Here is a 26,326-nt window from a genome sequence, read left to right as displayed (position 1 = left end):
TTGAAATAATTTTCTTAGTTAATTTTTGTTTATTTCTTTTTGTCTACCACTTCAATTATAACATATTTACTTTATGTACTGATTTTTAGCCTTTTTACAATGCCAAGCAAAAGATATGCTATTTTAAAGTTGAAAACGAACAGCATGAAGTCGTTCGTTTGCTTAATATGCCTCAGCAAAGAGTGTCTGATGCAATCTATCGTTTCAAAAAGCTTGTTAATGATGGTCAAAGTCCAGGAAGTGAACTAAAACATATAGTGAACACTTTCAGTAGCCTTAGATTATCAAAAAGCGAATTCAATGAAATTTGAAGATTCCCATGAGAAAGATCGCTTGTGAATTGGAAATAAGGGATCCAATCAGAGCAACGAGTGGCAAAATCTGAGCTTAGACTGAAGCCTTACAAGGTCTAGAAAGTTCAGCTTCTCACTGAAAAAAACAAACTCGTGCGGCTCCAAAGACACCAAAAACTTTTGAAACAGGCTGCATGTCAGAACTGAGAAAGATTCCTTTTCACTAACGAGAAGCTCTTAATCGTCCAAAAGTTCTTAACTCCTAGAACTATAAAATCTGGTCTGCAAACACACCAAGCACTTCAACAATTGAGGAACATCGCAAAAATCCAAAATCGGTCATGATCGTAAGCGGAATTTGAGAAAGCTGCAAAACATCTCTGGTTTTTGTGGATGAGGGAGCTAAAATAATTCAAAAAGTGTAGCAGTGGAACATTCTAGAAGCTGTTATATTTCCGTGGGCCAAAACGCACTTCGGCAGTGTAAAGTGGGAATTTCAATAAGATTCTGCATCAGCTTACAAGACTAAAAAGACAAAAGAGTGGTGGAAGGAACATTTTCTGGACGTGATTTCTCGAGAATGGGCACAATACTCACCGAATCTCAATCCCATGATTAAAGTGTATGGCCCATTTTGGAGTCTAGGGCTTTTACTAAACAACATAAAAGTTTGGACTCTCTAAAGCAATGACTTCAGCTAGAATGGGATAGATTAAAGGAAGAAGACTTCAAAAAGCATTTGCGCCTCTGTGTCACTGCAAAAGCCAGCCACTTTGAAAACAATTATATTTATTTATCAGTGAAAGTCTCCTCTTACTATTATTTGTTATATTTTGCTAATTTATTAATTTTTAATCAACTTATATTAAAATTTGTTTGTACAGGTTTTTCTGCCACACCCTGTATTATAATTCATTCAGAATCTAAATTGCCAGTGTTTCAAGATATTATACATGTTATCACAATATAATTCATTTGATATATCTGTAAATACCTGAATTATTTAAAATCAAAATTTGAAAAATAAAATGAATTAATTAGTTTTCGAAAATTTAAAAACTCAGAACTTAACAGAATATATACATTACTCTGTTATTATTATATATCATACACAAACAAGATTGAAGAAAGCAGTCATTAAATTCTTTATACTTTTAATGAAATAATACAGTTTTAAATCTTTGCCAAGATATCTTTGACCAAACTATGACAAGAGTCAAGTAGTGTACCAGAGAGGATGGAGGAAAAATTAGAAGCACGGCAAAAAAACAATGAGGACATATTTATATTTTATACAATTTCCAAAAAGAATTTATCAATTTAGCTTTTTGATTTCAAGGGAAAATTAATAGGTAATTTAGGAGTTACAGCGAAGACAGAGTTTGAATGATCAGAAAATTATTTTTATAATGTAGATTAATTAGAAATCCTATATACAAATAGAATAAAATAATTACGTCTTTTAAAGAGATTTGAATCACTATTGGTTCTTCGAATGCCACTTCCATCAGATGAATGGCCACGCTTATGAATATGATCACCACTTCCAGAACGAGTTCTTGTAATCGGTTGATTGCTGTTTCTATTAGCTGCAGAAAAAGAATTACATTAAAAATACATAATTGCAACATATATAGTATATAGATATTCTTTTAGTAAATTCAAACTGGATTTAGGCTATTAGTTTCTTAACATAGAGATTTGTATCTTTCATTTTACCTGCTAAGTATCTGAAAACGCCACCACCTACAGTAATAATTGAATTTCATCAAAAATAAGTTAATAAAGTGACACAGTTTTACTTATTAAAGAAAACACATGTAAATATTTTTCTTTACCAGCATAATGATTTATTTCCAGCCTTATACGGACATAGTTGCGAAATAACAATAACCCTAAAAAAATATGCATTTTAAATTCAAAAAATTTATTTTACAGATTTTTTTAGATTTTTATCATATATTTAGAAATGGATGGATAGTATATAGAGAGAACGAGTAAATTTGGAACTTCTTATAGCATATCTTAAGGGCTAATTTTAAAAACATAATTAATACAACAAATGAAATCCCATTTATACATTTTTTTATTTATACTTGTGCAACTGATAAATAAAAAAATAAACACAAAATTTTGTACATATTTTTTTCATGAATCTTTATGAGATAATTTACATAAATTATAATAATTAATTTTAAATGCTAAGCAAGAATTTTGTATAAACTTTACTTTTTAATTTGTTTTACAAAAAACAATGTTATTTATAAAAATTATACAAACTTTCTTTATTTGAAATTTTAAAATAATATACATGTCACAAAAAATTTTCACATTAATCACCTGTGAAACATAAGATAAATTATTTTTCAAAATAAAAATGAAAATATTTTAATTACAAACTACAGAACAAATATTCTCGTAATTTAAAATGTTCCTAGAAGGTATAAGAAATTATTTATTGTTAAAAATTTCAACACACACTTACCTTTCTGCAACATTTCACTTTAACATAATTTTAATGGAGGGAAGGGACATAAAACTTTAATAATGTCAATAGATTTTAATAATAATAATATCATTTTTTTTTTTTTTTGCCAAAATGTTTAACCTATAATTAACACAATCAAAGTTGTTTAAATGGGTGAGAATTTAATATCTTTATGATATAATGTAATTTGCATGCATATGCGAAACCTATATGTAAAATTTGTGCAAAGATACAAAAGGAAGAAAGCTTCAATATAGATAGAAAAATTAAATAATTATTGATTTATGAAATTTGCACTATTTTTAAAAAATTAGAGATTTTAGGATTTGAAAGATTTGCAATAAAATAAAGTATATTTTTCAACTTTAAATAAATTATGGTGATTTCAGATTATAAAAAGACTCTCTCTTAAGGGGGGAAAAAACATTATCACAACTGATATTCATAAAAAAATAATATATCCAAAGAAAAGGCTGAAATAATTAAAAAAAAAAAAAAACTAATATAAAGCAGCTGCATGTTTCCTAGAAAACTGTAGAATACCCCTTTTCTAAAGTAGATTGATATTTATACAATCAATAAAAGATGAAAAATATATCATTCAACTAAAACTAAAAAAAATAAATCATTGAAACCCTCATATTCCATTCTATGCATTTAAAAAGAAAAAAAAAAATATGTTACTGTCAATTAAAAGCAGCTCACCAATTTATCCTTCATGGATAAAATATTAATAAGTGCAATTTTTTCTTCAAAAAAATATTAATCTGACAGAGAAATTATCTCTAAAACAGAAGCAGATGGAATTCAAACAAAAAGAATAGTTTAAGAACAATGTCCCTTTGTAAAATATTTTGCATAAAATAAAATGAATAAGTATATAGGAAAATTTATACAGAACAACTGTACAGATTGTTAAAAAATAAACATTCAATATTAAATATAAGGGGGAAACAAGAAAGATTACCAAATATTAACAATTAGGTATTTTAACAATCATACCTACGCTAAAAGAAAAAATAAAAGATTATAATTAATCCACAAAGAGAAATTCAAACAAATTAAAATAAAAAGTGAGCACTGGAACATTTTAATTAATAAACGTTAAGTCTAAAGAAGAACTAAGCCAATTTTCTAACCTTATCCTAAATAAATATACATCTTCATTCTAACTGATGAATACTTTAATAACATTATAGCAATTATCTCTCTTGGGAACAAAATAAATGTTATCAAAATAATAATATATTAATATATACAGCAATAAAACATTATCAGTCTATTAAAACTGAATATTCTAAACTATAAGAAAACAACCTCAGACTTTTTTTCTCCAAATTTAAATTCTCTCATAAACAAACAAAAAAAAACTTGCAAATTTTGAATCTCCTCAATCATCCATTCTTTAAAAAATTTATTACATGTTACTTTTTATGTTATTTTTTACACCAAAAGAATTTGATCACATCAAAAAAAATCACACATGAATCTTTACAATATAAAACAGAAAATATATGAAAAGAAAGAATATTACTTGTATGTGAAAAATCATGAATAAATAAATTTAAGATTAACTAAGAAAATTTTAAAATTTGAATAAAAATGATTCATGAAAAAATTAAATAGAAATATTTACTTACCTCACATCTTAATTTATGTATTCTCAAACAAAGAAAAGAATAAAAAGTAATCTTGTACTTTTATATTCAATAGAACTATGAATTATGCCCATTTTATTAAACTTGAAAGAAAATATAATTAAAAAAATGGCACAAAAACCATGAAAAATTTTTAATCAAAAGCCATATTTTGAACTTCTTTTAGAATAGAAATCAACAAACTTATTTAAAAAAAATAGTCATAATATTAAACTTAAATGATTTCACTTAAAATACAATTTTCTAATTTAAAGTTAACAAAAACATCACATAAGTATAGCATACTTGCTCCCCGAGTTGAATTTTCATCAAAAAGGCTTCCAGCTAAAAAATTTCCTTTGCCACCTGCACTTTCACTTTTGGATTTACATTTTTCAAATTTTTCATCCAAATTTCCAATAATAGTCTTCCTAATGCCTCTGTTCTTTTTCATCTTTTGTTCACTCAATCTGTCTAAAGGGAGATCATTTAGATCAAGGCAATAAACTTGCTTGGCTAATACTCTAGTTAATGTTTCCATAGTTTTCTGTAAAATAAAAAGAATAATAAAATTCACTAAATTTCACAATAAACATCAATACAATTTGTCTATAATGATGGGCAAAGTTAAAAAATATTCCTATCTTTTTAGTCTGCAAAATTATTAGATGTGAAATCCTAGCAACTGACACAGGTTTTTATTAATGTTTAAGTTGAATGATTTATCAGTGTGAGTAAAACTAAACATGTATAAAAAAAATTAGTTATGGTATTGTAAACTCTAGATTTATTTACATTTTTTTATACTGAATTGTAACAAAAGATAAATTTTTATTATTTTAATTTGTATTTTCTTTCCCATTAGTGAATCACTATTTGTTTCAAACTGATTTTGTTGATTAATTTTGATTTGAGTATTCATGAGCATTATTAGATAGAAAAGATTCCACTGCAAGAAAACAAAATTTATAATGTAACTATATATTTACATCTAGAGTGTAATACTAATACAAATTTATTATTTTTGCTTCTTAAGCACTATTGCGCATGAGATTTTCAATCACACATTTTCCAGTTAAACTGTGACCATCATATCTAATATTCATAACAATCAACACAAATGCACATATCTTCTAATGTATAAAAGAATAACCTCTGGATTACTATTTGTAAAATGCAAGGGTATTTTCATAATCCATAGAATTATCAACAGGGATGACTATAATCTAGATACAGTTAGAATCCTTTGATTTAATTTTCACTTGATTTGATTTTCACTAATCCATAATTTTGGGTATCCTAAATACAGATTTAATATCATTTTCAAATTTTTTTAAATAACAAATATGTCATTCTGGCTGAATGCACAAGCCTTTAAACTTTCATAATATTATACAAATTACATTATAAAATACTACCGATTCTCAGTACATAGAAAGCTTTGTGAAAATTAAAAGAACCAAAGAAGTCTAAATAATTGTACCACAATATAAGTATTATAATTATTCAAATGTCATAAGAACTAACAGTTTAAACTGACAAGACTGAAAGTGGATGTGTTCAAAATGTCTAATAATATTGACAATTTAATTTTTTTTTAGAATTACATTTAAATCAAGGCTAATAAGATTAAATGTAATAATTTTTTAACTTTTTTGGTTTTATATAATAAAAGGCACAATTAATGGATGTGTCTCTCAGAGCTTCTCAAATTAAGAATCAATTAATAATAAGCATATATAATTAAGGCTATTCTAAACATTTTAACACTAATTTGAGAAAATATTTAATATCAAACTTATCTATCAAAAAATTGTATCAATAAAATTCAATTATTCACACTTGAATGTCTTTAAATATTATTTCAAAAACGTTTGAAATATATAATTAGCAACTAAATAAAAATTTTGATTTAAATTAAATGATAGCCTTTTCTATTATGAAAAAAAAAAACTCCAATGCAAAAAATTCTACATTAAGACAAAAACAAAGGATATTATAATATTTTATAGAATACCAAATTTTATGCAAATATACATAAACTCAAATACTTACAGCCCATTCTTTGATTAATTCTTCCCACAATGTCAATGATGACAAAACAGATAAGAATTGATCCCACAATTCTGTAGATATCACTACATTCAAATTAGCTTTAATCCAAGTAACAATGAGTGTCTGAAATAAAAATAATACAAACTGTGAATTCTCAATAGCCAGGCCACCTACATTTTTACACAATTAGATCTAATGCTTAGTGAGTAACTTCATCAAATGAATGGATATTTATGTTCAATGAATAATTGTATGATTCTTATAGCAATCATGCAATAAGAATATTTTGCTTTTTATTTATAATACTGCAGTGCTAATTAATAATATAAAAACATGATAATTTTCTACTGATTAAGTTATTCCATTTAGTCTTTAAAATCAAATTATTTCCTGGATGATATGAGAAAATACACAGGATATCCATTCTGATATGCCTCAATAACTAATTTTTAAACTACTAGAAATTAGATATAATTCCAATAGCACAGAATTAGATATATCACAAGTGTGTATTTCTAATCCATTTGAAGTATATAGGTAATACTTCCAATAAAATTTAGAATAATTGCAAAAATGTTTTAAATATCATTAAAAAATTTTTGAGTCAATAAATAAGAAACTGAAAAATTATAATGTTCTAATTTTTATAAAAAACCCCAGTTCTTTTAGTATTTAATAAAATATTCTTGATGCATTAATTTTTTATAAAAGTCAATTTCTTCTGTGACCAAAACTGACAATATTATGAAGCTTTGAATTCAACTCTTCCATTTTTTATTTTATAAGAATTTTTTTTCAATGGTAAATATATCAAAAATACTTTACTGAATCTCTAAATGTACAAATATTTTTTATAAATATATTAATAAATAATAATATTTTACTAACATGACTGTAAATCTGCATAAAAAATTAGACATTTTTATTTTTTTAACAAAATATATACAGACTTACTAATCACCTCTAGATCACTGGAAATATTGGTTACATTTAATTTTAGATAAAACCTTTAAATACAATTTCAAATTTTGATTCCACCAAATTATTAACATTCACACCTGAATTTATTGTCTAGCAAATGTTCTGTCAATTGTATATATGAACCTCTCTAAGGAATGAAAGTTTTGTAGCATCAGTGGTATTAAAAACATAAATGTCTAATCAATCTACCTTCTAAATTTTGCAGAACTGCATTTTCAATTTTTTTTAATATTAATTTTGTAAACTGTGCAGATTTCATTAGAAATGTAAGAAAATCATGCAATTGAATAAACAATGAAAGCAGATTATATTACAAGGAAAAAATGTCATCTAATGAAAGAAATTGGGCAAACAAAATTTTAAACAATTCAGGCAATTTTACACAATTATTAAATTGATATCATAAAAAAGACAATTTGTTTGAATTTTGAAATGCATCAACATTTAGTTTTGTGTAATAATATTCTTTGAAGTTCTTACCGAAAAAATAAAATTTAATTGAACTTTTAAGTAATTAAAAAAAGCCCCTTTGAGTTCCCCGCTTTCAAGATACATATGCACCAAATGTGATAGTTGTTAATCGAACAATCTGACATGGCAAATGCCAATATGGACACAGAGGCATGCAAACACATTCATCTTTATTGTAAATAGTGTGTAAAAAAATCTTTGATCAATGCAAAGAACTATATTACATTGCATTTGCCTCATTTACATTCCTGCTTTAAAAAAATAAATGAATAAATATAACCTTTATTCTGGATAATTTATAATTTATTACATTTTCATTTGAAATAAAAAGCTTCTTAATTAAGAATGTGTGAAACAATAACATAATTTTTAATTAACTGAAAAAACAATTAGAAATCAATTTTCAACTCATTTTAAAATTATTCATACAGTTACAGTTGAAAAAAAAATGCATAATGCAAGGTTGGTTTATGCTTAAAAATATCTATTACATTTTCTTTATTAGTATTTAAAAGATTAATAAGATGAGGACAGTTTTTTTTTAAATTTTATTTATATATTTTTTTTTAAATTACAATGAAAGTAACAAAAATTTCTATCCAACAAACTACCTGAAACAGAGCTGGTGCCAATCGACCGCCCAGAGTATCTTCCTTTCTGGCAGGTGGAACTTCTTTAAGTACTAATGAGGTTATTTGAAGTAAAACTTTCAATAATTGCTCCCTACAATGCATTTAAAAATGAGCAACATTAATAACTCTCGCATCAACAACAAAAATCATTCAAACAATTGGGCTGGTTATTTTGAAAGCAATGTGAATATATTTCCTTTTAAAAAGTGAGATAGCACATAATTTGAGACCAATTCATAAAAACATTTCAAAAAATTCAAAAATGTTAAAATTTTTTCAGAAAAAAAAATTAAGCAGAGTTCGAACAGTGCATAAAAATTAAAACTATGAGAAACATAAATGTAAACTGCATTAAGATCATAAGTAAAAAATTACCAAACTCTTCTTTCCATCTGTACATTCATAACCATGTAACGATAAATGTTCAGGACTCGTTTACACATGTCCACCTGGAATTAAAAATTAATAAATAAACCTAAAAACATATAAAATAATTAAATTAAACATAAAATAAAAATATAATTCTAAATCAATCATTACCTGCTCTTCCAGCATATGTAAATTGTCATGAGATAAATCAAGCAAAAATACATTTGCAGCATTTGTTAGAAAAACAATAAGCATATTTTGCATGCCAGCTCTCAAATGGTTATTATCACTATGAATAGCTTTTAAATAAGAATCTTTCCTTAAACGAGTCCCTGGTAACTCTTCTTGACTAACAAGAACAGAATCCTGTAAAAAATTATATAAATATAATTACATAAAAATAAATATAGATTAAAGATAAATACATCAGAGATCTTTTTTGTAATAAAGAAAATAAAATTACCTTAAATTTAGCTGTTCGTTTGCTATGAATGTTTGACATAATATATGATAAGATTCAGATATTCATAATAATTACAAAATATTCCAAAAAGAATAAAACATTTTGAATAATTCTAAATAATAAATCCTAAATAATTCAAACTTGATAGAAAAACTATCCTTCCCTCTCAAAGTGCAAATTGTCATTTAGAAAAAAAAAAAAAAAAAAAATGGAGAGATTTGAGGCAGGAAATAAAAGTCAAAAGTGAAAGCACAAATTTGAAAATAAAAGCAGCAAGGCATGACAAGATCTTTTTAACTATAACTTTTGACTTGGCATAATTGATAAAACTAGTGTTTAGAAATAGATTTGCAATATTTATAAAAATATAATAAACGTAAGTTTAATTTCTCTCATCTATATTGAGAAATATTAATTGCCTTTTAAAGTCAGTAAAGCAAAAATATATCTGATTTTCTAATAATAAGTAAAAATTGACATTATGCATAATTTGCATGCTTTAATTATATGTAAAAACATATTGAAAATTAAATTTATTTCATGAATTATTATTATTACAATGCAAACTGTTGACATTAGGAATTATTTCATCCATAAAAGACAAATGAGTAATTATTTTTTTTTATCAAAGCAATATTTTAAACTTCCATTTAGTTCCTTATATAGAGCAACATTATAAAGAGTACTTACTGGAATTTTGGATGATGCAATTCCATCGACTTTATCTTCCTTTGAATCAGAAACAGATTGAATTGGTTCTTCTAAAAACAGTGGTTTGTCTGTACTCTGAAAGATTATTAAAGTATATGAATTGCACTAATTTAAACCAATTTACAGCAGAATATAATTTTTTAAAATTTGCTTAAAATTAGCAATGAATAAAACCATCCAGTATGCTATTATATCAACAGAAAAATGTAACAACTTACATTTTTATGTATCCATTCTCTATATACTGCTACTACTTTCCTCATAGTAGAAGCATAACGAAAATGCATATGAAAAGCCTGCAAAAAAGTAACATTCATCAAAAAATAATAAATCAGAATACAAAAGAATAATGGAAGTCAAATCTGTTTTCTACTACAGTTCAATCTACCTCATTTCTCAACTGAAACTAACTCCGAGTATTAATAATAAAAATAAATTCAATAAATACAGACTTTAGCTACAGCTATGGATGCCTTGCTAAGACTTCTGATACAGTTAAACCAACCATATATTTATAAAAATATCTCTACACATTGTAGAATATTGGATTTTCATTATAAAAACAGTTTCTATAAAACAAATTAAATCACTACAAATTACACTTAAGTTGCTATACATACCAAACATAAGATTCAAAATAAAATTATATTTATCTAGAGCAGTCAAAAGGCATCCATGGATTTCATTCATAAAAAAAAAAAAGAATGGAATTAAATAAGAAAAAGTTCTTATGCAGTTCTGATTACAACAATGTTTCATGAATCATCCGAAACTTGTCTGCAGAAAAAATGCTCACTTGCTCACCATATGTTAATCTTAATTTTTGTAATAAAATTCTCTTTTTTGACTTTGAATAGACTTTAAATTCAGTTTAGCTTTATATTTCATACACAGATCATGGCCTTTAATTAGAAATCTAAAGATGAAATAGAAATTCAGCTTAATAAAAGTGGGACGAAATTTTGACTGCTACAGATAAACAATTTTGAAAATTTATGACTAGGTAAATAAAACCCTTAAAAGTATTGAAAAAGATCAAAGATACAGTTTATCACTAATTTGCAGATTTAAGCATATTTGTATATCTTTAAAATTCCTTAGTATGATTAATTCTTTAAAAAAATTATTCCTAAAAAAATTTACTATAAACAGTTGTACTTCTTAGGAAAATGTTTAAAAAAGCTGCAGTTTATGTACTTCTGTATACTAAAATTTCTATATATACAGATTTTTTCCCCTGCCCACCAGGAAATTTTAGTTTAGTTTAGTTAAATAAATGGAGATTTCACTGTATCTGGAGTGAAACATGAAATCCTTTTTAACCTCCATTGCACTAATATGAACATGGCCTGCTTTGTTTTCAATATAAACATTTTTAAAGAAAATATTAAACATAATTGAAAAAAGGACAGTTTAATCTTTTATTTATAGGAAAATTAAGTCATTTCCAAGTTTTCATTTTTAATTTAAAGCAATGTGTTTTCTCTTCTCCTACTTTAATTTAGTAAACCAATTGAAAAATGAATCAGAATTCAACCTGTGAAAGCCAATTAAAAATATTTTGTTATTTTTCTTCATGCTTATAACATTAAAAAAATTTAATGAGCATTTAAATTGCAGGTACAATATTTTTTTTCAAGATTGTGATTCAAAAATTTTACACAGACCAAAACTCATTTACTTAAAACAAACAGTTTATATTTTGTTTTTAACCGCAATCCATTTCATTTTGATCTTATTTTACAAGACTAATGAGAATTCAAAATTATAGCAAAAATCTACTAAGGAAATAAATGTTAAAAGAATAAGTAATCTCTTTTTTTTCTGAGATTTAACAAAACAAGATAGAAAATCACAATTTAACAAAACATTGAAAATAGTTTGAATTTCAGCATCAATTCTCTTCATGAAGTTATTGCTAAATTGAACATTTTGAAATGAACAATACCTTATCAACAATAATACAAGAAAACATTACTGTAAATTGCATTTTAAAAAAATACTTTTGAGTATTTGTATTTTAAAGTGACCTAAAACCATAAGAGTGGAATAATATCTGTAAGTCCTCAAGTAAATACTAATGAAAATTCGGAGTGACTTTTTTAAAATCTGAATACGAAATTAAGCAATTTTTTGGCAGTGAGAGAAATAACTTTAAAAATGTTTTAAATCTCTAATAAAAATTTTTAAAAATCACTCTGATATGCTTACTGGTAAAATAGGTCTTCTGTGCTTCTTCAAAACAAGTCTTCACCAAATTTGGAAAATTTTAGAAAATATATAACAAGATTATGCTAAATTAAAGTAACAGTTATGCTAATTACGAATAAATTTGACATTAGTTATTACCTGTCGGAATACTTCATTAATCATGTTGATATTTTCTCGGCTACTATATAATGTATCACGAACTATTGTATAATCTCTGAATGATAAATCATCATTTCCAAGAGAAGTACTACTGGGATCTCTCTCTAAGCCATAGGAAGAAGCAGTGAGAAGATTAGTTGATGATTGGTTATTTTCATTCTCATTTGAAGTTGCTGGACGGTTTGAATCACTTTGCTCTTTCCTGGAAAATAAATATTGAACAAAATATTGTATTCAAAATTTAAATAAATAAATAAAACAGAATTACAGTTTGTACACATAATGATAAGAATTGCAATCAAATAAAAATGAAAGAGCTGCGATACAAGCCATACTGATTGATAACAAATAATTAAACACAAACTCATGCACACATTTTTCGTAATACATCTCTTAAATGAAAAAATAGCTTATATGAACTTATTTTAAAATAAATTATTTTATGAGATTTTTTTGCAGATAATATTTTATTAAAATATATTTCATTTTTTTAATTTCAAAATAACAGTAAAAAAATTAATATTCTTCATATAAATAAAATTTATAGCACAAAACTAAGAATGTTTTTCAACTTTCTTTATGGCTGAAATATAAATTCAAGAGCTCTAAAGGTTCAAGAAATCACATACAAACTTCATAAAAATAAATTAGAACAAATATATAAGCATACAAGTTAAATGAAACTACATTTAACTTACGTTTCATTCTGTACAGGTTGCTGAAAAGTAACATTAGTCTTTTTCATATATTGTGTAAAATGTGTTGTCCACCGAATAACAGTTGACTGGCAATGCAAGATGGTGTCTTTTTGAGAAAATCTGGTGCTATCATGTTCTATTTTCAAATCACTCTCACGTCGCAACACAGGTAGATCTACAAAAATAAAGAAATACCATGTAATGGATATTTAAGAAAAAATATTAGTGGACAAATTTCCTATATGACCTTAAAGAGAAAATAAGAAACAGGAAAAAGGGTATACAGAATATATACTCTAAACATGGCCCAATAACTAATTTTTAAACATTAGGAACTTAAAAACAATTAATTTAGAAACAAGAATAACACTCTGAATCAGTAAATCATGTTAAATAACAGGAATATTATTCCTCGTTGAATCAACAAATGTACTACTAAAAGAATTATGAAGCCTATATTTTTATACATTCTTCTGGTCCAATTATTAATATTTTGTAAAATTTCTTTGAAACACTAAAATTTTAAGCAGTAACAGAAAAAAAGTTTAACTTTTTAAAAACAAAACTGACTGAGTTGGGAGTTTCATTATTTCAGGTTAATCAACAATTGCCTCAAAGAAGAACTGTGTTGATTAGTATAACTTCCTCAAAAAGTCTAAAATCATTAAAAGTAGTGATATTCAAAGTTTCAAAATTTGGGTAGTTTTAGACATAGAAGAGCTTATACATATAAAATTCTTGCAACCTTTGGTGATCAGTTAGTTTTCTGCTTAAATAGTTGCTAACAGTTAATGATTAATGGTTGCTAAAAAATAAATAGTTTATGAAGCCTTGTCAAAACAATGTCCTCAACAAAATACTTTTACAATACTAAACCTTGATGATATTATTATTTTTTAATTAATTATTTCTAAAAATATTTAAGTAAATAATAAAAATACATGTAAAACTTTAGTAATTTTGTTCAACTATACTTCATCTTGAAACTGAAATAATTATTGCAAAAAATTATTTAATATGCAAGCTTAAAGTCTAAATACTTATTTTTTTAATCGTTACTTCAAATATTATATTTAAATGGTCTTCATTAGTGTAAGCTAACATAACATTACACATAGTATTATTCAGTTCTTCTCTAACCGATGAGGAAGATCTATTGGAGCTATGATGATCAACTAGTGATATTTGCTGTATTTAATTTCAGTTAAATCGTTAAATATAACTTTATGCTTCCCTCAAATTATCACATATTTAAAAATGTTATTTTGATTTTTTTTCAAGTTCTGTTCATTGTGTATATGAACCTTTCCAACGGAGATCAATCAGCTTGCAACTTCTGAAATAATTACAACACGGAAATGTTATGTCAATTTAAAATATAAATACTTATTTTTTTTAAAAGACTCCGATTTAAATATTGTTCATAAATTTTTTAATTTCTTTATTACTCTAAAGTTATGTGATGTTGTGGAGTCCTTATTCGATCAATGAAGGAGATCTGTCACTTTTGGTGACCAGATGGTTTGCAGGGAATATTGGTTATACTTAATTTTATATAAACCATATAAACATAACTTTGTGTTCATAATTCTGGAAAATTATCAAGTGTTAAAGCTGTTTTATTTTAATTGCTTTACAATTGTGCCACTTAATGTAATTTTCTTACAGAGATCAATCCATGACACCATAGCACTATTAAAAACTTAAATGTATAATCATCTATCTTCTAAATTTCACAGTATTATACCTTCAAATTTTTATCCATCTCATAAATTACATAGATATAAAACAAAATTCTTTTTTAACTTTCAACAATGGAAGAAAATCAGGCTATGAGATACTTAATGAAACAATGAAAATGATTTGAAGTTCAAGGTAACAATGTAATCTATTGTTGGAAGTTGGGAAAAAATACATTTCTAAAAAATTTCCAAAATTTGGGGAAAATCTGCATGATTATAAAATTGGCATCATAAAAAAGAAAATGTTTTAAACTTTATTATTGGTTTTTTTTTTTTTTTTTTTTTTTGTGCAATAACATATTTGGAAAGAGATGTAATGTAGCAGCTCTTCATGCAGCGCACCCTGGTTAACGTTAAATCTGTTACGGCTTTGTCTCTTTCCTTTACTGGAAGGAGAGATCTAATGGCGTCATAACCAATCTTCTGGGCATTTGTAATAAATAAATACTTAGAAACTATTGCAGACAAACTCCATTATTCAGCTTAATTTTTATTTAATTATAATTCTAATTAAAATTTCAAAAAAATTGCTGTGACGTGTACATTTCTACCCTACAAAATATATATATGCCAAAATTGGTAACTGCATGTCAAACAATCTGGCCTGTAGACTGCCAAAACACAAACACATGAAATTTTATTATTAATATATATAATTAAAATGATTGAATGACAAGAATATTTTTTTCTAAAAATGGTTAACAGAATCACCAAGGGCCTGAATAAAAATTAAGACATAGTAAATGTTTCAAAAATATATTTACTAACTCAAACAGCAAAAAATATAATTCTTTGCCTCACTAAAAACATTTGGTATTTTTGTAGTACACTGGCCCTCAAATTACTTGGCAACCATAGTATGTATATTTACTGTCCTTGTATTTGTTTCTTTTTGTTTAATAAAAGTAGTCTTTTGTTATTGAGGCCTGCTGATTGTGTTTCTTCATCGATCATCAAATGGGGGGGGGAAACAAATTTCATAATTATATATATATATATATACATACACCAAGATTCAGTTTTAATATTAGAATCCAAAAGGTCACATGAAATTAACTATGCTAATTAAAATAAATACAAACTTAAACTGTCTTAAAACTTACCTAATGTGGGCGAAAATAAATTTGTTGTACAGGAAAATCCTGGGAATATATGTGGTAGGTAATATTTTTTGAATTTTTCAAATAGGAACTGGAAACTTTTGAGATACCTAGCTTCAGATTTATCTTTCCATTCTACTTTACAAACCTAAAGACAAGGAAAAAAAATCTTATTTTTATAGTAATCAAAATAGCCCATATTTCATGTTATGATTGTAATACTTATCATAAATAAATAAAATCTATAAAATGAAATATCTAATATAAACTTTCATAATAATACTTAATTTTTAAAAAATGTAATACACAAGGCAAATAATAAAATACAAAAAAATTGAAAGTTGAAATATGCATTTTTATTTCCAACCAGGAATTATTTCCATTATTTACATGCATCAAAATGACCGAAATTAATCAATGTCTTTTAATTAATAAAATTATACTTACATCTAATTTTTCTTAAGGAAAAAGTATAATGAAACAAATAAAACAATTAAATATCAATTTATACACTTCATTTATATTTATTGCAATATCATAATCTAAAATATTTAATGAAAGACCATTTTTACATATTTATTTACCAAAATTCTATTCTTTTTCTCTGAATATCAGGTAGGAAAAAAGAAGAGGGGGATGGGAAAAAAAACATACAAGAAAGGGAAGGAAAGAATTTTGTTACTGCTAATGAACTAACAACATTTAATCAGTTTTCAATAAAGAGAGACAGAGAATAATGTCGTGCCCCTCTTCTTTTTTCCTACCTGAAAAATTGATTTGAAAAGGTTGGAATTATTTGTAAACAAAAGTGATATAGATCTATCTACGAGTCTATTTCTTTCTTTCTCTAACATGACTTTGGAAAGATTATTATTATTATTTTACTCATGTCATCTTTTAGCAGTTTTAAATTTCTTATTTGAAATTAATCATTCAAAAATACAGATAAATAATTTCTTTTTGTCTTTAACAAATTGTTTTGTCATTTTTATGTTTTTTATTATTATTTTTTTTTATTATTATTATTATTAATACAAGCATGCCACTAAATTTTATTTGTTTTTGTATTATATGTGAAAAAGAAATTTCACAAGGAAGAATATTTACTAGAATAATAAACAAAATTTTAACAGACCAACATTAAGTTCATTTTAATGATGATACATTAATATTCGTGAAATAAGATAACTATAATTAACTCTACTTTTTTTTTTTAAAAAAAAAGAAGAGATTTTACATTTGGTGCAGGGTATGTGCATAGCAAGTGATAAACTCAAATTATGAGCATTTTTAAAATTAATTTCATTTCTAATCATTTGTTTTAATTTTATAAATAAATATATCAGAAAATCTTTTAATATTTAAAATTCATGAATACTTCATTTTGCTATTATGTTCTTATATTTGCATATAAAAAGAAAAAACATTTATTCACAATGAGATCATAGAATAATTCTATAATCAAAATAAAGTCTTAATAGAGGGAAAGTTGAAAAAATACTGAGATAGAAAAATCTACATTAAAAAAAAGAAAGCTGAAAAGCCATAATCCTTTTTGTTATAAGATAAACTGTGTTTTTTTTTTGTTTGTTTGTTTGTTTGTTTTTCTTTTCATAATATGTACTTGATACACAATTTGGCTAGATTAACATTGTTTTTTAGATGGATAGTCTTTTTTAAAATGGTTCTCAGGTTTTGGAATCAGAATTATCAAATGACGAGAAAAATGGCTAAACCAATATCCTCTCCTCCAACTTTTATACTACACAAACAGATAATTATAAAATGTACCAGTTTTAGATACTTAATGAAATATTGACTGAACCATCTGGTCGTCACAATAAATAAGTGATAAAAGGCATATTTAATATCATAATATGATAATAATAAAAGAATAAAATATTTTACCTGAGATACCATGTATTCTAATAAACAATCTAAATAAAATCGAGTGCAATCATCAGGTAACTGCTCCCCACTTAAAGGAGGCAAGATAGGCATAATTTCTATTGGAGATATTGGTGCTGAAAATAAAGTTTCATAAGAATTACAAAATGCATGGTAAAATTTAATTCAGAAAATACAAACTTTTTTTTTTTTATTCACTCCATAATTTTGAGCATATTTTAAAAAATAATTTTTTTAGATTACATAAATAAGAATAACATAACAATTTTAATAATAAAACAAAACAAAAGATACATGTACTACTTCCATCTGCCCTCTCAATTTCAATGGAAATCTACAGGGAGTCCCAAAAAGATTGAAACACTATTTAATTCTTTACTTTTCAGAGATAAGTGGGCAATTTAAATCACACAGTAATTCAAAATAAGGCATGAAAAAAACCTTCATAAAAAAAATTCTCGTTAATTTTCCAAATGTTAACACTTTTTAAATTTTTATGAGACTCCTTTAGACAAATTCAATCAGTTAGAAAGCTTTAATTTTTTACGTAAAAACATTATTACAAAAAATTGCATAGTCCTATCTTTAAAACTGAGTGAGTTGCAATGAATTGAAAATAGAACGTACTGCATAGGTATCATATACCAAAATAGAAATAATTTTTTTTGTTACATATTATAAAAATATAAAATGTATAATATTTACATGAAAGGCCTTTTCGCCTGCTTAGAGCAAATTCGAGGCACTTTCATGTTCTGTTTCATGTTTCATGTTCTGACTACCATTTTTATTTCTAAGAATTAAAATACAAAAGCAATACATGCAAGTAATTTATTGACAAAATTTTCAAAATGACATTCTAAAAAATTAATTAACAGATAATTTATTTTCTACCATTTAACTGTAATTTAACCTTTCTAATATTTATGTTCTAATATTAAAAAAAAATTAAAATATAAAAGAAATACTTGCAAGTAATGTATTATCAAATTTATTACAATATTTCCAAATGACATTTCAAAAAATTAATTCACAGATGATTTTTTTTTTTTCATTTAACTGCAATTTAGCTGTTCCAAATATTTATATTAAAATATTTTTTTAACTGCAGTATGAAATGCAGACGATTTTCTTTTATCACAAGATCTTTCTAAAATAATTTTATAAAATATCTATCGACTTGTATGCATACTTTTTTTATTATTATATACGCCAACAGTAAGACCGCATAAAATGGAATTGAGAGCCACATGCGTCCCGTTGATTGTATAGACAAACTGCTGTTTATCTCAATCTATAAAAGCTTATTTACGAGCATTTGGGATTTTTTCAACATACTATCACATTTTTTATCTAAAAATTTCCACGGTTAATTTGTATATGGTCCTATTTTCCGCCCAAGAAATAGTGTTTTATGCAATGTGAAAAATGGCATAAGTCATTTTTTTTTCAGTATCACAATTCAATTGGTTTTAAAGATATAGTTATGCAGTGTTTTCTAATGATCTTGCTGGATGTAACGAAAAATTTTGGATTGACTAAATTTGTCTAGAGGGGTCACATGAAAATTTAAAAAGCACAAGTATTTGAAAATTAACAGCAACATTTTTTTATTAATTTATTTTATTTAAAATTAAACATTATTAATTAATCAATCTGCTCATGATGAATCTGAGAAAAATCAGTCAAATAGAAGCTATTATAAGTTGTAGTAAAAAGACATGCGAGTCAGTGTTTATATAGAAGATGATGGTAGAAAAATAGATAGTCTTGAAGACCTTGATTAGAAAATAAACAATTTTTTTCAGTAAATAAACACAGATGAACTGCCTTTTCATCACGCCACACCTCAACAAATATATTGAAAATATAAAAGTTTTTTCTACTATATCTTCATAATAGATTGGTCAATTTATATTTTTTCTAATTAAATAATGGAAGGGGTCAAAATGACACCTTTGGTAGGAATAGGTATATGCCAACTCATTGTAAACCTATTTTTGAACTAATTCCAATAAAGAAACAATTATCAAACATACCAGCTTCAGGTGTATCAGTAGTGTTTGCATAAAACATAGATGTTTCTTGATAATTTTCACTTGAAGCAGTACTTCTGTTATAAAGCCCATGACCTTGACTTGAATTTGGAGGAACAATAAATGGATTGGGTACTCCGGGTATTAAACCGGGAACAAGCGACGTAAAAATGGAATCCAACTCTTCTGGCGCATTTTCCCCTAATATCTGGTACCATAACAGAAATAGTCGAACACCATCTCTTCGAAGCTTCAAAAATAATAATAATAATTTAATAACTACATGTACATAAATTAAATATCTATAATAGGATTACAATTCACTACTAGTTAAGCAAGACTGAGCAAAGAATAGATGAAACAAATATATTTAAGCCTTGTACTTTTTATTTATAAATGCCTTTTTCGTAATACACACTCCAACTTTTTTTTACAGACAGAAAACAAATTTTCTTTGTTCCTTACAGAGAAAAATTCTTTCTTTGGAGGGATGTTTTTGTTGCATTATAAGAAAACTTGGTACAATTTTTATTGTTAAAGCCAAGTAACTCAGATATATTGCTAAGATGGTTGCATTATGTATAAGGAAGCTTGGCAATCTTAGTGTAATCTGAAAGTTACCAAGTAAACCAAGGGCCATAAAAATAAATAAGTGTCAAAAATTCTTATCAAGGAACTTAACATCAAAAAGTTAAAGTTGATTTAATCGTGTTTTGTTTTTAATAAGCATAATTTAGAATGTTAGTAAACAGATTTTAAAAGTTGTTTACTAACATTCTAAATTATGTTTATTAAAAACAAAACACGATTAAATCAGTTTTTCTCTAAGATCATTCTGCATTCGTTATAAATTTATAATAATTTAGCTTTAAAATTAATGCAAAATATTAACATAAGTTTGCAGAAAGAATAACTGGAGTGAAAACAATTCAATTTACAAAACAAAAGATAAAAATATCACCTTGGTTGAATTTCCAAAATGAAGAAATTTCTTGATTATTCTTTTTATGCTGTGGCATTGCCATCTGCGATTGATTAATTCAGGAAGTAAAACTAAAAGTTTCTGGAAAAAGTGTTACAATAAATAAAACTTTAGCCACATTTTGCTTAAAAAATATTATTCAAAGGGGAAATAAATATTAGATATTCATCTATGAAAAAAATTTAAATTTTATTTTTACCTCAAATATGAATCGAACTATTTCTAAATCTTCTCTAGCAGTTCGATGATGAGCTGTAAATCCAAATAATCAGACAGTTTATTATAAAAAGTTAGATAGCTATTTATATATATTTCAAAATATACCATTTTACTTTAGCCTCCATTTATCTTATATTTATTCACAATAATGATTTTATTACACTTATTTACACAGTACATCAGTTGGGATAATTGTACAGTGTAACTAGTTTTACACATTAAGAATCTAAGATCTTCTATCTTATTAATAGTTTTAATACATCAAAATTAAGCTTATTTATGGAATAAATAAATTTACAGAATAAAAAAATGATTTATAGAATAAATAAATGGCAGAAATATAAATTTATTAAATGGCAAATTTAATAAATTTGTAAATCAGAATTTCAATATTCATTCAAAAAATGTAATTTTTAAGAAATGCTTTTTTTTTAATATGAAATTATGTCCTTTCAACAGAAGTTAAATATAAAAAAATAGTAGCTTTAACCACAAACAGTGCAAAACATATTTCTTAAGAGATTTTTTTTTTAACCGTCAGATTTTTAATGATATGGTAAAAAATAATATTTTTTATTACACTTTCAAGAAGTTAATGCTAAAAAAAAGTTTGAAACAACTTAAAAGTTAAATTCACAAGAATTCAATACAATTTTAAAAAATATAAACTTTTTCTAATAGAACTATTATAAAACAGAAACAAGATAATTTTTGCTTACCCCTTTGTTTTAGATTATTTTCAGCACTTATGAAAACATCATAAAAAATGTAATAGATATGGCTGTAATTATTTTCAAAAAATGACTTTGCTTCAGCTGTATCAGAATTATCTATAATAAAAAGAAAAGAAAAACTTTTAAACAAACATAATAAAATCTTTAAAATCATTCTAGAAAAATATGTTATGAAATAGAAAAAAAAAAAAAAAAAATTTCAACCACATATGCACTGTCTCCAAACAAATAACTTACACAAAATGCAAGATCCTCTGTTTCTACCAAAAAATGATGCAAGTAGAAAAAAAAGGTTTAATTGCACTAAAAAGTCTTAAATTTCCGAGAGCTATTTGAGAATAGACAATTACACTGAAGCAAATATCCAAAATTTCCTGGCTACACCAACAGGATGATATCTGACCCAGGTCTTAATAATTTAACATGTAATAACCTGCAAATCTATTTTATACAGTAAGATAGTATATAAAATAGATTTTTGGTAAAACTGAACTTTGAATTCAAAATGCCAAGATCAGTGATTTTAATCTCAATGTTAAAAACTTAGGTATTTTTCAATTAACTGGGCGAAAGCAAAAGATCAAATAATTTACATCTCCACCAAAACCAGTGTCAACTTGTATACAAATTTAACACTGCAACTTTTGTTCTTCTGGTGATACTTTTATTTATTTTATTTTTTGAAGCAGGTCTAAATTATTTAGCAACTTTTCACTTGCACTTGGCTAACCCAAAAGTACCAAAACTTACTATATGACTGCTGCAATCTCAAGGTGATCTATTGAATTTACTTATTTTAAATTCTTTCAAAAAGCTGCTAAAGAATAATAATTTCTACACTTGATAATCCATAGTTCAATTCAGGAATTGTGAACTTTATATAGATGCATTACATAGTTCTAATGTGACAAGTTGAATGTGTTAAACTAAAAAAGATATTAATTCATATATATAATGAGAAAATATATGGGAAATGTATATAGAAATGTACCAGGAATGATTTTTTTATTACCGTCTATTGAATTTTTAAATTCATCATCTAAAATAAAATAATTTTTTATTATGATTTATTATAAGTGTTAAAGCCAATAATATTATTTTTATTCATTCATGAATTAATATCTTTTAGTTTAATATATTTAATTTGCCACATTAGAACCATGTAATGCATCTATATAGCTCACAAATTTAACTGTGATTTGTTTTTCCTATTATGACATAAAGATATAATTAAAGTATGCATAATAATTATCCAGAAGAATTTGATAATTAAGATAAAAATTTATAAATTATAATGTGAAAGAAGAGTTAAAACAACAAATATTTTTACAAGAGAATTTTGTATTTTGAATCAGAAATGCTTAATAGAACAAATAGAGCAAAACAATACAGATTTATACTGCTATACTTTATTATCATATTCACATAATAAATGCACAGAAAAAGATGAAATATCAAAGGATTAATAGGAGCAGATTTCATCACATACACAGATCAAAATGGAAATCAGAATTAAAAGGTGTAAACTTACTCTATCTTTCTCTCTAATAACTAATATTACGAGCCTAAAAAGAATGGAGTGGTAGAAATTATGTTTAAGAAAAAAACTAATGAAGAACTATGTTTTAACATTAATAAATATAAAGAATATCAGACAATTTTTGGATAAATTAATCAAATTCTCATTAAAGTGGAAATTTATAGATTGTTTCAATTCAAAAAAAATTTAGTCGGATTTTCATCATTTCTACTTGTATATCTTAGCTCAAATTTTAGATGAGATATTTATTCATTAGTAAATCCACAATTAGGAAAGTCTTATATTCCTAATTTCTGTTTCCAAAATTCCAACAGAAAGATCTTTCAGGCAATTTATTACAAGCCTCCTTTCAAATGCATAAAGACATGTTAGGGAAAAAACAGATTTTAATAACAAATGTTGCGTCAAAAGTCTTTAATTGGAATTCAATTATTTTCAAACCTAAAATGGTGGGGGTAGAGCTGTGGCAACAAATGCCAGTATGAATAGTAACCTCCCTTGAGTAGTAATTGCTATTCTTTATGCTATTAATTAATTTCTGGTAAAAAACAAAATGAATTATTATTCTTTCAACCAGAAAGCGATTCAAGAAATACAATCTATTATTCACTTATTTTACATATTATATTACATATAAAGTGGACAAATATCTTCCATTAAAATAAATTTGGATTTGAGGTCATAGAGAAACAACTAGAATGAATTTGCTAATTTTGTCTCCAATAGGCCTCCTTATACATATTACTGTAAGTAACTCTAATAATTGGATTTCATCTCAAAATATTAGCTCTAAATACTTAAAAAAAGGCTCTGAAGAAAGAATTACAGATATGGTTCCCAAGTCCTTTTTTAGTCAACATCATATTCTTTCCTGAAGAAATTCCATTAATTCTTGATAAATAGAAGATTTGGTGTGATGAATTCTCATTTTTTTAACCTTCTCATCTCCACAAATGAGATATTATATAGAAAAGTTATAGTCCAATCTCCCTTATGCATTATTTGCAACAAGGTTGCCACTTAAAACTGAAAAAAAATTCCCTGCACTTTCCCTATACGAATATTTGATACGAGGAAATGCACGAATAACATACACAAGTAATACTGCAATGTGATTTTAAGGAGTGAAAAAAGCAAGGAAAGGAAGTAACAATTTAACATTATTCAAAATAATAGTATATTAAAAGAAAATTTATATTTACAAACAAAAAATAACAATTTCTCTTTATTTATTATCTAGAATTTAGAAAGACAAAATTTATATATTAAGAGGGAAGATATATTACCTCTCATGCTCTTTACTGTGAGTCACACAGAATTAAGGATTTGAGTGAAATAAAACATAAAATATTTTTGTTATCATGATACAAATAATTTAATGATAACTTAGAAACAACTAAAAAAAAACATTACAAAGCAAAATTACTTTTTTTATTTATGCATTTTTGCCAATTTATGTATTTGGGCATCAATTTCATGGAATTAATCCTTAACAAAAAAGGAACGATATTTTTGTATGGCCTAACCTACATTTTTTTAGCTATATCACTTTAAGTGAACACATGTGAAGACATTGCCGACACATCATTGAATGCATTAAAATACAAATGCGACACTTCAAATTTTAATGCCCATAAAAATTAAGTTTTAAATGATTATTCTTTAACTAAAAATTTTGAAATCAGTTGATGTTCGGCCATAAAACTTGATGTTATTGGATTTCATGTGTCATCTTTTCTTGAATTCCTTTTAGAGACTCCTTTTAGAGAAGTTCAATATCAATGATGACTCTTTTGAACTGGCAGGTAGTCTTGTATGATTCCCTCTTTTGGGATGCCAAATAAGTGCCTGTTTTCCCACATTTCTCAGGCTTATTATCTTCTTACAAAGTGAGCAGTATCTGACAAATGGATTTTACAGAGCTCTTCTAACCCATTCAGCAAAATAAGGATTGATATTTTTTTTTTATCCATTCAATTCATATTAAGACAGATTTTGAGCAGTTCATTGTTTTTAAAAAATTCTTTAATCTAGTTTGAATAAGCTGATATTTTCTCAAATAATAACAAACCATTAAAAATTCAGGTTAACAAAACACATTAAGCTTCTTTCGCAGATTGAATATTTCCTCCAAAGAAATATATTCTATTCTTTTATGCAGTTACAAAAGTCTCGTGCATGTTCATTTGCTGAAATTCAGGAATCTCATGGAAAAGGAACAACTTTCTTGCAAATCGAAACCAGTCTGATTTATAAAGAAAGAAAAAAGGAAGAGAGTAGAAAACAGATGAGTTTTTGCACAATCACAAATGATATTGTTCCACTGTTGGAAACTATAACTACAATCTTTTATTCTTGAAATTTTTGGTAATTTTATTTTTAGATCTTTTATTCTTGCAATATTTTATTTTTATGAAAATCTTCAAATTTTCCCAATCTTTTTCTGCCAATTTTTAAGTTCCTGTGTTTTTCCAGTTTACCAGGTGGTGTGGCAACCCTGTATTATCAACATAAGAAAATTATTTACTCTTTTGTTTTGTCCTAAATTTTAAAATTCAAGAAATCAATTACAGAATGTTTAATAAGAATTATTCAAATTTTATCCAATTAGCTTTTTGATCAAATTGTGCCTGGCAATTTCAAATCCAATGTTATACTGCAACATAAATTCAAGAACATTCAAGATAGCATTCATAATTACACTTAAGATTCCTTAACAATCTCAATCATTTTTCTGCAATTCAACGCAAAGCGTTTGAAAGCAAATATATCCTTAAAACCCCAAAATCCAACATTAATATCAGAATAATACATGGATACAAGAAATAAAACAGGCATACAGTTCCTTGATTAACAAATTAAATTTCTATCATATTCTGAAGCTCAAAAATACTTAG

The 26,326-nt window shown here is 25.5% G+C and overlaps 1 protein-coding gene across 2 annotated transcripts in view; it reads right to left on the bottom strand.

Annotated features, from left to right (window-relative positions):
• Positions 1 to 26,326, bottom strand: part of LOC129956915 (ral GTPase-activating protein subunit alpha-1-like) — a 69,503-nt gene that overhangs the window by 41,110 nt on the left and 2,067 nt on the right. For both annotated transcript variants that reach the window (XM_056068950.1, XM_056068951.1), the window contains exons 2-17: positions 21,875 to 21,985; positions 21,136 to 21,188; positions 20,916 to 21,017; positions 19,958 to 20,204; positions 17,919 to 18,034; positions 16,014 to 16,158; positions 13,169 to 13,343; positions 12,450 to 12,672; positions 10,319 to 10,396; positions 10,080 to 10,175; positions 9,098 to 9,292; positions 8,933 to 9,006; positions 8,537 to 8,648; positions 6,474 to 6,596; positions 4,725 to 4,965; positions 1,751 to 1,882 (exon numbers count right to left, since the gene is read on the bottom strand). In XM_056068950.1, coding sequence (XP_055924925.1) covers positions 1,751 to 1,882; positions 4,725 to 4,965; positions 6,474 to 6,596; positions 8,537 to 8,648; positions 8,933 to 9,006; positions 9,098 to 9,292; positions 10,080 to 10,175; positions 10,319 to 10,396; positions 12,450 to 12,672; positions 13,169 to 13,343; positions 16,014 to 16,158; positions 17,919 to 18,034; positions 19,958 to 20,204; positions 20,916 to 21,017; positions 21,136 to 21,188; positions 21,875 to 21,985 — 2,223 coding nt within the window. The remainder of the gene's footprint in view (positions 1 to 1,750; positions 1,883 to 4,724; positions 4,966 to 6,473; positions 6,597 to 8,536; positions 8,649 to 8,932; positions 9,007 to 9,097; positions 9,293 to 10,079; positions 10,176 to 10,318; positions 10,397 to 12,449; positions 12,673 to 13,168; positions 13,344 to 16,013; positions 16,159 to 17,918; positions 18,035 to 19,957; positions 20,205 to 20,915; positions 21,018 to 21,135; positions 21,189 to 21,874; positions 21,986 to 26,326) is intronic.

Source organism: Argiope bruennichi, chromosome 11, assembly GCF_947563725.1.
Source record: "Argiope bruennichi chromosome 11, qqArgBrue1.1, whole genome shotgun sequence".
Classification (NCBI taxonomy): Eukaryota; Metazoa; Arthropoda; class Arachnida; order Araneae; family Araneidae; genus Argiope; species Argiope bruennichi.
The sequence above is the reverse complement of the archived record's forward strand: the minus strand, read 5'-3'. Positions and strand labels throughout refer to the sequence as shown.